The sequence below is a fragment of the Peromyscus californicus genome, unplaced genomic scaffold (assembly GCF_007827085.1).
Source record: "Peromyscus californicus insignis strain IS unplaced genomic scaffold, ASM782708v3 Scaffold_10__1_contigs__length_136768540, whole genome shotgun sequence".
NCBI lineage: Eukaryota > Metazoa > Chordata > Mammalia > Rodentia > Cricetidae > Peromyscus > Peromyscus californicus.
The window spans coordinates 93818685-93830983 of record NW_026294391.1 but is presented as its reverse complement, the minus strand read 5'-3'; the positions used below and the strand labels follow the sequence as shown (position 1 = coordinate 93830983).

The following is a 12299-nucleotide window of genomic DNA, read 5'->3' as shown; positions in this document are numbered from 1 at the left end:
TACAACTTTCTTAGAAGAAAAGCCTGGTGAAGAAAATGTCTGACTCTGGTTAAACTGCCTGGGTTAACTCCATGGCACTTGGGTACTCTGCTAGTTAAGTAACACAGTTTTCCTTAAAAATGCATTGTATGCATGTATAAAATTAAGAAAAAATATTACATTTTTTAAATCTCCCCTAGAAGTAGAGAAACCATAACTTATCAGTCTTGAAGTTACTGGGTTTTGTTTAGCCAGGAAAGTTTAGAATACACGATGAAAAACAAGTATTTCTATCTGGGGGTATTAAAATGTGTCTACAGATACTTAACATCAGTTAATCACATGATCTTCCCAATTTCACTGGTGAGGCTTCCAAAGAGCTAAATACTTCTCCATCACAAAGTTTAATAAACCCACTCTGCTAAGATCATAAATTCTGCGTCTTACCACTCTTAGGAAACATAAATAAGACATGTCACATTCAGAATTTGTATTTTTTTTTTGAGACAGGGTTTTTTTCTATGTAACAGTCCTAGCTGCCCCAGAATTCGCTTCGTGGACCAGGCTGGCCTTGAATCACAGTGATCTGCCTCTGCCTCCTGAATGCTGGATTAAAGTCGTGTGCCACCATGCCTGGCCAGAATTTGGATTTTTAAATCATATTTATGTGTTTGGGCATTTTTTGCATATGCTTAGTGGCCATAAAGGCCAAAAGAGGTGGTCCCATTCCTTAAACTTGGAGTTACAGGCAGTTAGTTATGAGCCACAATGTGAGTGTTGGGAATTGAACGCAAGTCCTCTACAAGAGCAGCAAACAGTCTCAACCACTGATCCATCTCTCCAGCCCCCAGAATTTGCATGTTTTAAATGAGAACTTGTAAGTGGGAAGAGTGTGGTCCTCTCATCCACAAAAATGCAACCAGTTAGACATTCCCTGAGCAGAATGAGACAACCATTAAGCCTGAAGTCACCCGCGATAGTGGTGGTACATGCCTTTAATCCCAGCACTTGGGAGGTAGAGGCAGGCAGATGGGAGGGTGCTGTTGAACGTCTTCCTCAATGGCTCTCTACCTTGTTTTTTGAGACAGGGTGTCTCACTGACCCTGGAGCTCACCATTTCAATTAGCAGGTTGGCCAGCAAGCCCCTGGGTTCTACCTATTTCTACCCTCCTCCCAAGCAGTGGGCTTGTACCACTGCACTTGACTTTTACATAGGTGCTAGGGATCTGAACTCTGGTTCTCTTGCTTTCACAGTAAGCATTTTACCCACTAAACCATTTCCCCAGATGCAGATCTTTATTTATTGGAGTGAAAAAATTCATTAACAATACATACTTCACCCCACAGGTTTTAAAACAACAAGAACCAGAAGACATTCACCAAAATAACCCAAAAGAACAGCTATACTTATGATTGACCCTCAGTGTCCACAGACAAGCCTTCAAATGGAGAATAGTCAGCATTTCATCTTCTAGCATATTACTTAGGTCTATGCCTCCTACACCCTGATCCATGCACAAACTGATTCTGGACTTTACTGGGCATTTCTTCAACATTTACTTTACTATAGATACAATCACCTCTTCATGTTCATACCATCATCAATAATCCCCATGTTAGACTATTCCTCTTCAGGTTTTGCTTTGAGGTTAACAGAATGTAATCCACACCTCTTTCAAAAAAGTGAGGCCAAGTTTCAAACTACAATCCATTTCAAAGAATATTTTTAAAAAGTCATTTACTTTCCAGTATCAGTAATCTAGCTTCTGGACACATGGATTTGAGCCTTACTCACACTTGTGAGCTAGATCACAACCAGCCAATCCCTCTTCCTTTCAGAGCCTCAGTACTGCCGCTGATAAATAAGCAAATTAAACTTCATTAGTGGTTTTCAAGCTCTGCATTCCATGGAAACACATCATCGAGCAGAGACTTACCCAGAACTGCAGTATATAAAATACCCCAAAGGGCTAAGTTTGGTGTAAGGAATGTATCATCTAGTCTTCTTTGGACCGCACAATAGCTGTTAGATGCCTCCATTAAACCCCGAGGGTCTAAAAAATAGAATTTAAAATTTACAAGATTAGATCATAGATTATTAAGCTATGGTCTATGGACAAAATCTGGCTTACTGTCACACACATTTGTCCATGTACTGTCTTTGACCACTTTAGTGCTACAAAGGAAGTGAGTGTTAAGAAGCTGTGACAGAGACCCACAGCTGACAAAGCCAAAACTATGCACTATCTGACACTTGACAGAAAAATACTGTTGACATCTATGCTAGATGTCATCTGAGCTAATTCCCCATCACCCACCTGCTGAGGTGCTGTTCTCCAGAGGTATAAGACGCAAACTAGAGATGTCCCAGGAGAATTGTCTTTCATGCTTCTGAGTATTCTGCACATCCAGATTCGCCATCCTGTGGGTAACAGGCTTTCCTGTGGTGGAGAGACAGAATAAAAGTGAAATAAATTAGACTGTACATATGTCATCTGATTATTTCTCATTTTAAAACATAGGTTCTGTTTGGTTGTCAGCAAAGAATCTCCATCACTCACATAGATCTCAAAGTGTGTAACAACCTTTGTAACATGTGTTGTGAGATCAACCCCCATGTGAGTGACATTTCATTGAAACTGTGCTAGACTTAATGTCGAGAGATCTGGAGTTCTGGCTCTACCACCAAATTTGCTGTGTGATCTTTAGCAAGTCACTCTGCCTCTCTGGATTTCAGTTCCTTCATTTGTGAGACTGGCATGTGCAAGAACTGTTTTTGGTTTACTTTTTTCGTTGAAGGAAAATGTGGGAAATGTGGGAAATTTGGCTAAGATTACACAAAATTGATCAGCCACCAAAAAAATCTATGTGAAATAGAAGCATACATGTGGCACAGTCTCTCTGATTCCTCTGACAATGAAGAATATTGGCCACACATAAGTGATTTTAACACCATCAGTTCTATTGGTTGTTGGAAGTGAAGCACACTTGAGAAATGCTTGCAAGATCATTTGGACCCCAACACATTTTCTCAGGAAAGTCATCTACATTTAGTCCTCAGAAATTTGAGATATTTAAATGAGAGTATAACGTAATGGTGCTTCAGATTGAATTCCAGGCAAAATCTACTTCTGATCTTGGGAAGGTTAACAATCAATCCCTTATATTTCCATACCATCCTCCCTTATGGAGTACAGAGACTCTTGCACTTAAATACAGAATCACAAACAATACAGTAGGTAGGAATAGCCTTATCCTTCTTTTATTGTGAATGTAAAAGTTATGGGCAGTTTTAAGTGAAAGTTTCCAAACTGGAGTCCAAACCTCTCCATCTCACATTTTCCTATGAGGCTAATCCTCACATTCCAGAAGATAGAGGCCTTAAAGAGGCTGGAAATGGGCAACAAACCCTATAAATACTTGCTATTCCCTCTCCTTCAACTTCCTGGTTCTTCATTTGCACTGGAAGGCCTTTCTAACTTGTAAGGTTGTTAAAGAAACAGTAAAATACATCCATATGCCGCTGTGTGGAGAAGTACTAAATTTGCTACCTGGAAGGTTGACATGCCATTTGCAATGGTGTAGAATATATTACAAACTGCTAAAAATGCAGCAGAAAGCTCTTAAGAAAGGCTCCCTAAGGACTCTCTATCAGCCCTAAACTGTAGGCAGCAGAGCCTGGAGAGTGAACACTGAGGAGGTTGCTGTCTAGTCCTTCAGTAACTACAAATCGACCATGTGTTTCAAGGCAATGTGGAGGGATCATAGATCTGAATTGAAATCTCATCAAGAAGTGGAAAAATTGGTCCCTACTAGCTTGAGCACCCCAATGGCTCCTTTTCAGCAACACTCAGCAACAATCTGGTAAACTCACAGTTAGAAATGTCTGTTGATAAACCCCAGGTGGCTGCTGCAGATGATGCCTCTGAAATTCCTTCTGCTATGTATATATGCTTGGTATATATTTGGATAAGAGTGGGAGGGAGACAGTTATTAGCACTGTGTACTGATTGAATGGGGCAAAAAGACAAACAAATAGTACCATGTACGGTGAATTTTATGTAAGCTGAGTGTCGGGTGAATAATTTGTGTGTGGAAGGGTACAAAGGGGAAAATTTGGAAATGCTCACTGTACTTCTCATATTGTACACTTCTGTTGTTTTTTTCTTTTTCTTTTTCAGTATAATGGTTCTCGTCCAAGGGAGGAATGGGAAATGTGGCACCCGACTCTGATTGCAGAGGCACTCTTCGCAATATCCAACATTTTAAGTTCCTTGCGTCTCATATCCTTGTTCACAGCCAACTCCCACTTAGGGCCTCTGCAGATCTCTTTGGGACGCATGCTGCTTGATATCCTCAAATTCCTCTTTATCTACTGCCTAGTACTGCTGGCTTTTGCCAATGGACTGAACCAGCTTTATTTTTACTATGAGACCAGAGCTATCGATGAACCTAACAACTGCAAGGGGATCCGGTGTGAAAAACAGAACAATGCCTTCTCCACGTAAGACTCACAGTTCTCTTTCTTTTACCTTCTCTCTGCCTTCCTTTTTGTTCTATTTTCCATGCACAGCTTCATCAGTATCTCTTGATGGGATAGCAAAGCTCTCTACAGATCTACCCAAAGGGTCTGGGGTACAAGAAAGTTCTTCCTTCAACATAGAGTACTAGGAAAGTAGCATTCAAAGAGAAAAAGATTTACCAGGGACACAGAAACAGAGAGAGCTTTGCAGTGACTGCGGGGAAAAAAAGGTAGTTCTCAGTACTTTTTGTAGCATTCAAAAGAGTGGCAGCCACAAAGGATGTAAAAGCCCGTGACTATTCCTAGGAACTCATGACCACAAAATTAACTTGACTACTGTAAGTCACGCTCAAAGCAAAGGAGACAAAGGTGTCTTTTTTTTAAGATTTCTTTATTTATTTTAAAGTCTTTTTAAAAAACTTATTTATTTTTATGTGCAGTGGTGTTTTGTCTGTATGAGATGTCAGGTCCCCTAGAACTGGAGTTACAAACTGTTGAGCCATCATGCAGTTGCTGGGAATTGAACCCGGGTCCTCTAGAAGAGCAATCAGTGCTCTTAACCTCTGAGCCATCTCTCCAGCCCAACAAAGGTGTCTTAATACATGGATACACTAGGATAGAGTAGACGGGCTTCAGGCAAGATTACAGTCAGCTGGCCTACTAGACCAATTTTGGGATTGAGGTGGGGATTGATTGGAAATGTCTCTGCTCCAATTTTGGGTGTAGAAAGAAGCCTATGAGAGGTTCACAGCCTCTGGGCAGGTAATGCCTGTGCCTTTCCTTCCTACTGTGAAGACCTTCTTTGGAATTTTTTCACTCCCTAAATGGCTTTAGAATGATAGTGGAAATAGAGAAGAGGAAAAAAAGAAGCAGCTAGATATTGTGACACACTCAGGAGGCCTAGGCAGGAGGTTCATGAGCTTGAGAATAGCCTTGGCTACACAGTGAAACCCTGTCTAAAAAGAGCAAAAGCAAAAGGGAGGGAGGGGATGGGAGAGGACGGAGGAAGGGCAGAAGGAAGGAAGGAGGGAAGGAAGGAAGGAAGAAGGAAGGAAGGAAGGAAGGAAGGAAGGAAGGAAGGAAGGAAGGAAGGAAGGAAGGAAGAATAAATTAATTCATGCAATTTTCTTAGGTTAGAAGCTGCATTGGGCATCAGTGTTCTTTACTTTGTCCGTCTCAAGATCCATTACAGAGACCCAAAGCTTGTTCATGATTCTCAGTCATTAAACTAAGAATTCATCTATTAGAATTTTTTTTAAAAAAATAATTTCACATACAAAAATTATACAAATCTTGGAGGTGTAAAGTTAAGTTATGATATATGAACACACAGTACAATGATCAAATCTGGATAATTAGCATCCTCATCAACTCAAGTATTTCTCATTCCTTTGTGGTGAAACATGCAGAATCTGTTCTAGCCAGTTTAAAATTTACAATGTGCTATTCTCATCTGTAGTCTCCCTATTGTATAACAGATCACCAGAACTTCTTGCTCCTATCCAACTAACTGCAACATTGTTTTTGTTGGCCAACCTCTCCCATCCCTCCTACTTTCCACCTCCAATAACTACCATTCCATTCTGTACTTCTACAATATCAATTCCTTTACATTCCATATACTGGTGAGATGATGCAGTCTTTGTATGGAGCTTATTTCACTTAACATTAAATGTCCTTTGCATTAGTTTATGTTTCTACAGATGTCAGAATTTCAATATTTTATAGCCAAATAACAGTTCAGTGGATTTATGGGTCCTTTAAACATGTATTTGTGTGTGTGTGTGTGTGTGTGTGTGTGTGTGTGTGTGTGTGTGTGTGAGAGAGAGAGAGAGAGAGAGAGAGAGAGAGAGAGAGAGAGAGAGAGAGAGAGATCACATGTATGACACTGCATAATTCTAGACATTGGTTCTCTCCTTCCACTATGCGAGTTCTGGGGCTCAAACTCAGGTCATCAGGCTTGGTGACAAGCACTTTTACTCAGTGAGACATCTTACTGGCCCTTTCACTGAATTACTTTTTTTTTCTTATCTCAATAAGTCAGTACAGTGTACTTTGACATTCTAGAAAATTCTTTAGTAACTAAGGCTAGGTCAAGGGTGGTAGCTTATGCCTAATATCTCAGCACTCCCAGGATGAGGTAGGAAGATTACAAGTTTGAGCCCAGTCTAGATTACATAGCAACACTCTATCTCAAGAAGAACAACAAAAGGCCAGTGACAAAGGATGTCTGTTGCTGCTGCTACTGCTACTGCTGCTGTTTGGGGACAAGGTTTCATATCATTCCAGGATGGCTTTGAACTCCCTTTGTAGCTGAGAATGACCTTGAATTCTTGGATTCCTGTCTCCACCTCCCAAGTGCTAGAATTACAGGTTTTCACCATCATACCCAGTTTTGCAAAGGTATTTTAACTTGATCAAACAGACTCACAGGAAAAATCAATGCCTTCTTTCCTTCCCATGTGAGTTACCCTAGTTGTATTTCCTAAAGTGAGTTATATAAATCCCACAATTCAATGAATTGATAATAGGCATGAAAATAGAGTCTGAGGTGAGATATGTTGCAGAAATGTTTGGAAAAATTTTGAAAGTTCTCTTAAATGTGGGAAGTTTCAGAGTCCTTTCCGCTGTAACTCTCCATCATAGAAAGAGGAAGAGGTCTTCCTAAATGTGTTGTCTCTAGACATTCTTCCTCCCTCTTATCTTTCAAATGATCTCTCCAGTGAACATGTTGGAGTGAAGCATGTTGGCTCATTCCATCGCACACTGCAGCACTCTTCACCTCCACCAAAGGATAACCCATCTCTCCTCCCATAGGTCAGAGCAAAATCTTGGATGAGAAAAGTGAGAGGATAAAGGTCCAGAATGGCTTGCTCAAGAGTTAGCACTATGTTGTTAAGCCAAGCCAAGTGCCGAACAGTAACTTAGCACCTTGCTGATGCCTCTTCACTAGGAACTTTGCCTTCTTCTCCAGCATGACTCTGGAGACAGGACTCATATCAACCTAGGTTCATTAGAAAGAGCAATTCTGGCTGGGCGGTGGTGGCGCACGCCTTTAATCCCAGCACTCAGGAGGCAGAGCCAGGCGGATTGCAGTGAGTTCGAGGCCAACCTGGTCTACAGAGTGAGATCCAGGACAGGCACCAAAGCTACACAGAGAAACCCTGTCTCAAAAAACCAAACAAAAAGAAAGAAAGAAAGAAAGAAAGAAAGAAAGAAAGAAAGAAAGAAAGAAAGAAAGAAAGAAAGAAAGCAATTCTGCAGTGTCATTTTCACCAAGAGACATCATCATTCCCATGAAAGTGTTCCAAAGGATGGAACAATTGAAAGCAAGGTGCTTTCCAGGAGGCCAGGTCCTTACCAATTCCCCATCCATGTGAGCTCTGCCAAGGAAGTGTATGAAATGCCTCCCTGAAAGTTTATAATCATTATTAATACCCCTGAAGCCAATGGGCATGTTGCTCCCATCATTTGCTTAGCAGAGACTGTCAACAAGAATGGGCATCTGCCATACATGAAATTGTACCATTGAGGTATCAGGTAAGAAGACACATTGTCATGTTGGACCTGAATTAGCAGTAATGTCACTTCAACTTCCCCTCTATCTTTGGATTGCTTGCCTCCATAGAAGCCTGATTCAAATTTGTTTTCTTTTAAACACTTTAACTTTGGCATTGATAATAATACCTATTAAAACGCATGCTGCTCAGCTAGATCATCAGAAAGACAGATGTTTACAGAAGGGGAATGTGAGGTTGTTTAGATATCTCATGAAAAGTTTGGTGTATACACAACTTTTCCTCTTCCATATGATTCTCCAGGAATGCCATTGCTATTGTTATTTAAAATGGGGTAAAAGTTCTTTTCTCCTTGAAATGTGTTTTGTGAGGAACACGATATACTTGTTGACAACAACGTGACAACACTGTTGTTGACTTGAGCTCCACATTCCACATTGGGAGTTCTGGGCCTTCATCTGCTCTTGGAAGAGGCAGTTGGGAAGGCATCATCGAAGGTATCATCACTCTGTGGGCATAGGATTTGTGAAGGTTACAGAGTAATAGTGTAAAGGTATTAACCTGAAAGTCCTGCATCTGTTTTCAATGGTTGAGGCACTCATCTACCCCTACCTCTTTATTCCACAGGACACTCAAGACACTGAATGTCCACAACTAAAACACTTATCTCCATGTTGTCACTCTAACTCATTTTCCCTTTAATTCCTCAGCTCATTCATGACACCAGCCAGAATCTAGTGTGTCAACTCACCCCGGTCAGTTGTACTTTCTAAAGCTCCTGCAAAACACACACACAGACACACACACACACACACACACACACACACACACACACACACACACACACAGAGAGAGAGAGAGAGAGAGAGAGAGAGACAGAGACAGAGAGACAGAGACAGAGACAGAGAGACAGAGAGAGACAGAGACAGAGACAGAGAGACAGAGAATAGACAGAGAGAAACACTGTTTAGGTTCAAGCCTAAATCCTAAGAACTCCAGCAACAGCCTCTTAACTATTCTCCCTGCCTGCACACACCATGTGGAAATTTCTTTCTAAATCCCAGTATCATCTCAGCACGCCCTGGCTCCATGCCTATCCAGTATATGCTATTCTCCTCTGTAAATCCAACCTCTGTACCATAATATACAGGGTCTTAGAAATTTGCAGCAGGTCTCCACATGCTTTGACTCTTCTCCTTCATGGTCAATATTTTCTGCTCCCTGGATACACAAAGGCTTTTTGTCTCAGTTGCATGGGTTTTGTCCCTCTGCCTGGAAGGCCTGTCCCCACTGTCCAAGTTAGATTTCTGCTGCTGTAATAAGCGGCTCTGACCAAAAGCAGCTTGGGGAAGGAAAGCTTTATATCATCTAATACTTTCAAGACATAGTTCATCATTGTGGGAAGTCAGGACAGGAAGTCAAGGCAGTAACCTGGAGGCAGGAACTGAAGCAGGGTCTATGGAGGAATGCTACTTACTGGCTTGGTTCCACACTCATGTGGGATGATACTGCACACAGTGGGCTAGAATCTCCTACATTCATTAGCAATCAATAAAATGTCCTCACAGAAAAGCCCACAGGCCAATTTGATGGAGGCAATTCTTCAGTTGAGGTTCCCTCGTCCCAGGTGTGTCAAGTGGACAACCAAGATTAGCCATCACACCCACCTAGCCAATTTGGCAAACTCTTTTCCAGCCTTCTAGAATCTAACAGTGTAACCTGTTCTAAAACCTTTTCTTACCCCCTTTCAGCTGTGGATTTCTTCTGTTGCCCTACAGCATTATAAACACATATCTGCTGTAATATGTAACCTTCTGTATTTTAGTCATCTGTCTCTGTCTCCACCAAACTGAAATTCCCATCGTAACCAGGCTTGTACTTACCATACAGGGGCCCAGAACACAAAGGTATTCAAAATGTGCATCAAATAATTGAAACAATGAAGACTGGTAATAACTATCATTTTTAATCTGGAGATAATTATAGATTTACATGCATGCAACCATAATAAATAATATAAGAGAAACCTGTGGAGCTTTTATCTGATGTTCCCCAGTGGTAACATCTCATGTAAATATTATACACTATAACCAGAAAATAAACATTGGTGAGTCTAGTGACCTTATTTAGAGTCACCAGTTCTACAAGGACGCCATTTACAACATGGATGGACATGAAGCTATCCTATTATTAACTGTAGATCACTTGCTTCTATTTCTACCCCTTGGGTAGTTGTCTGTCCAACTCTGTCACTCTACTGATTGCTTTAAGATTGCTTTCAGCAAAAACCCCTTGGCATTATTCCCTGTTGCTCTCATCCAGCACTTGGACACTTGGCTTAAGAGCAAAGCGATACATGGATTTCTATTATATTCCATCTGTTAGTTTCAGCCCATTGCTTCAAGCTGATGAAATGCTTCTGAATCTTTTTTATTACATTTTGCAGGGGGGCACGTGTGCCACAGCATGAATGTAGAAGTCAGAGGATGACTTTCTTTCTTAATCTTGATTCTTCATTTTAATGTCCTGTGTCATCTGAAAATCTATGAAGCATGCCATTGATTTTCACCCAAAGCATTGGTAATCTTGTCAGCCTTTGTCTTTGCTAGGTGGATTATTGGGCAGCTATATAAATGATACATATGAAGATTGTACATAAAAGGTGTCTATATCCAAAATTTGTAAAGTTTATTTTATTCTTTTTTATCTATTTATTATTCGAATGTGGGGGGATGAGGATTACCTTAGTGTGTGTGTGTGTGTGTGTGTGTGTGTGTGTGTGTGTGTGTAAATCAGAGGATAACTCACAGGAGTGGCTTCTCTTTCTCCACCATGTGTGTTCCGAGGGTCAAACTCAGGTCATCAGGGTTGACGGCAAGCACCTTTACTTGCTGAGCCATCTCATTGGCCAGTATAAAAACTTTAAAACATAAAAAAATGGTTGTGCTGTGGTCACAACTATGAAGCACTAGAGACACAAATGAATAATAATCTATAACGACCCAAAAAGCTACAAGGAGCACAGGAGCATTAAGATAGAGAGATTAACAATAGTAATAAAAATAGCTAACATTTACCAAGTACTCTGAGGTTCAGCTACTCTTTTTTTTAAATTTTATTTATTATGTGTACACACACCAGAAGTGGGTATCATATCCCATTATAGATGGTTGTGAGTCGTCATGTGGTTGCTGGGAATTGAACTCAGGACTTCTGGAAGAGTAGCCAGTGCTCTTAACCTCTGAGTCATCTCTCCAGCCCTCAGCTACTCTTATAAATCAGGTTTACATGAACAAATACACTTGGTTCCTACACTAGCCCTGAGGTAGTCAGTTTTACCCATTTTATGGATGAAGAAACTAGGGTCCAAAGCAATTAAGCAGGCTGCTTCCAGATGCATAAACCCTAAGTGGCAGAGCCATGATACCAATCCAGACATACAGGCTGCAATCTGCATTTGTGTCCAGAGATATGGGATCTAACTGGTTCTATGGAGTTATATAAGGTTGGTTGTGGAGCATCAAAGTGGTGCACACTTTTAATCCCAGCACTTAGAAAGCTTGGCAGGAGGATAGTGAGTTTAAGACCACCCTGGACTTCCTAACTCATTCCATGCTATCCTGAGTGATATCCTGAGTCTCTGTTTCAAAAAAAAAAAAAACAGAAAGAAAGACAAAGTTTCATCACACAAAGAATAATCATTGGTAGATATGGTGCTAAAGAGGATAAAGGTATATTACCTACAGGCCAGTCCCACCTTCCTTCCACCAGAAAGTGACCACTTATTGGCATCTATACCTACTTAATCTGTGGTAATTTCTCCATTTAGCATGTATTTTCCCACCTTCTTCACCTAGATACAAACTTAGTCTTGACTGAAGGCTCTTCTCTTGTTCTGATCATGTTTTAAGGGTTCTTACTAGTTGTCCCCTGCTTTCCTCCCATGGTCCCAGCTCCTGTTGTTATAGATGGTGTCACTCATTTGAACTTGCATTGGTTATGCCATTCTGTAATCTTTTATAAATTATTTTATGAAAATGTATATTCAGTCACTGCTATGAACCAGGCAATGAGGATATTAAATAAGATGGACTCATTCTAGTAAAGAAGTTTATAGTGTAATGGAGAACAAAAGTAAGCAACTAGACTACCTACCATATTTGTGTGTGTGTGTGTGTGTGTGTGTGTGTGTGTGTGTGTGTGTGTGTGTGTTGCTGAGTATTGAACTCAAGGCTTCCCACATGCTAGTCAAGTGTCCTATGACTGAGCGACAACCCCAA

General features: G+C 40.8%; 1 protein-coding gene across 3 annotated transcripts in view; it reads left to right on the top strand.

Moving 5' to 3' along the window:
* The window catches only part of Trpc5 (transient receptor potential cation channel subfamily C member 5), a 257436-nt gene that overhangs the window by 203884 nt on the left and 41253 nt on the right, over positions 1-12299 (top strand). For all 3 annotated transcript variants that reach the window (XM_052737595.1, XM_052737613.1, XM_052737604.1), the window contains exon 6: positions 4161-4483. In XM_052737595.1, the coding sequence (XP_052593555.1) occupies positions 4161-4483 (323 nt within the window). The remainder of the gene's footprint in view (positions 1-4160; positions 4484-12299) is intronic.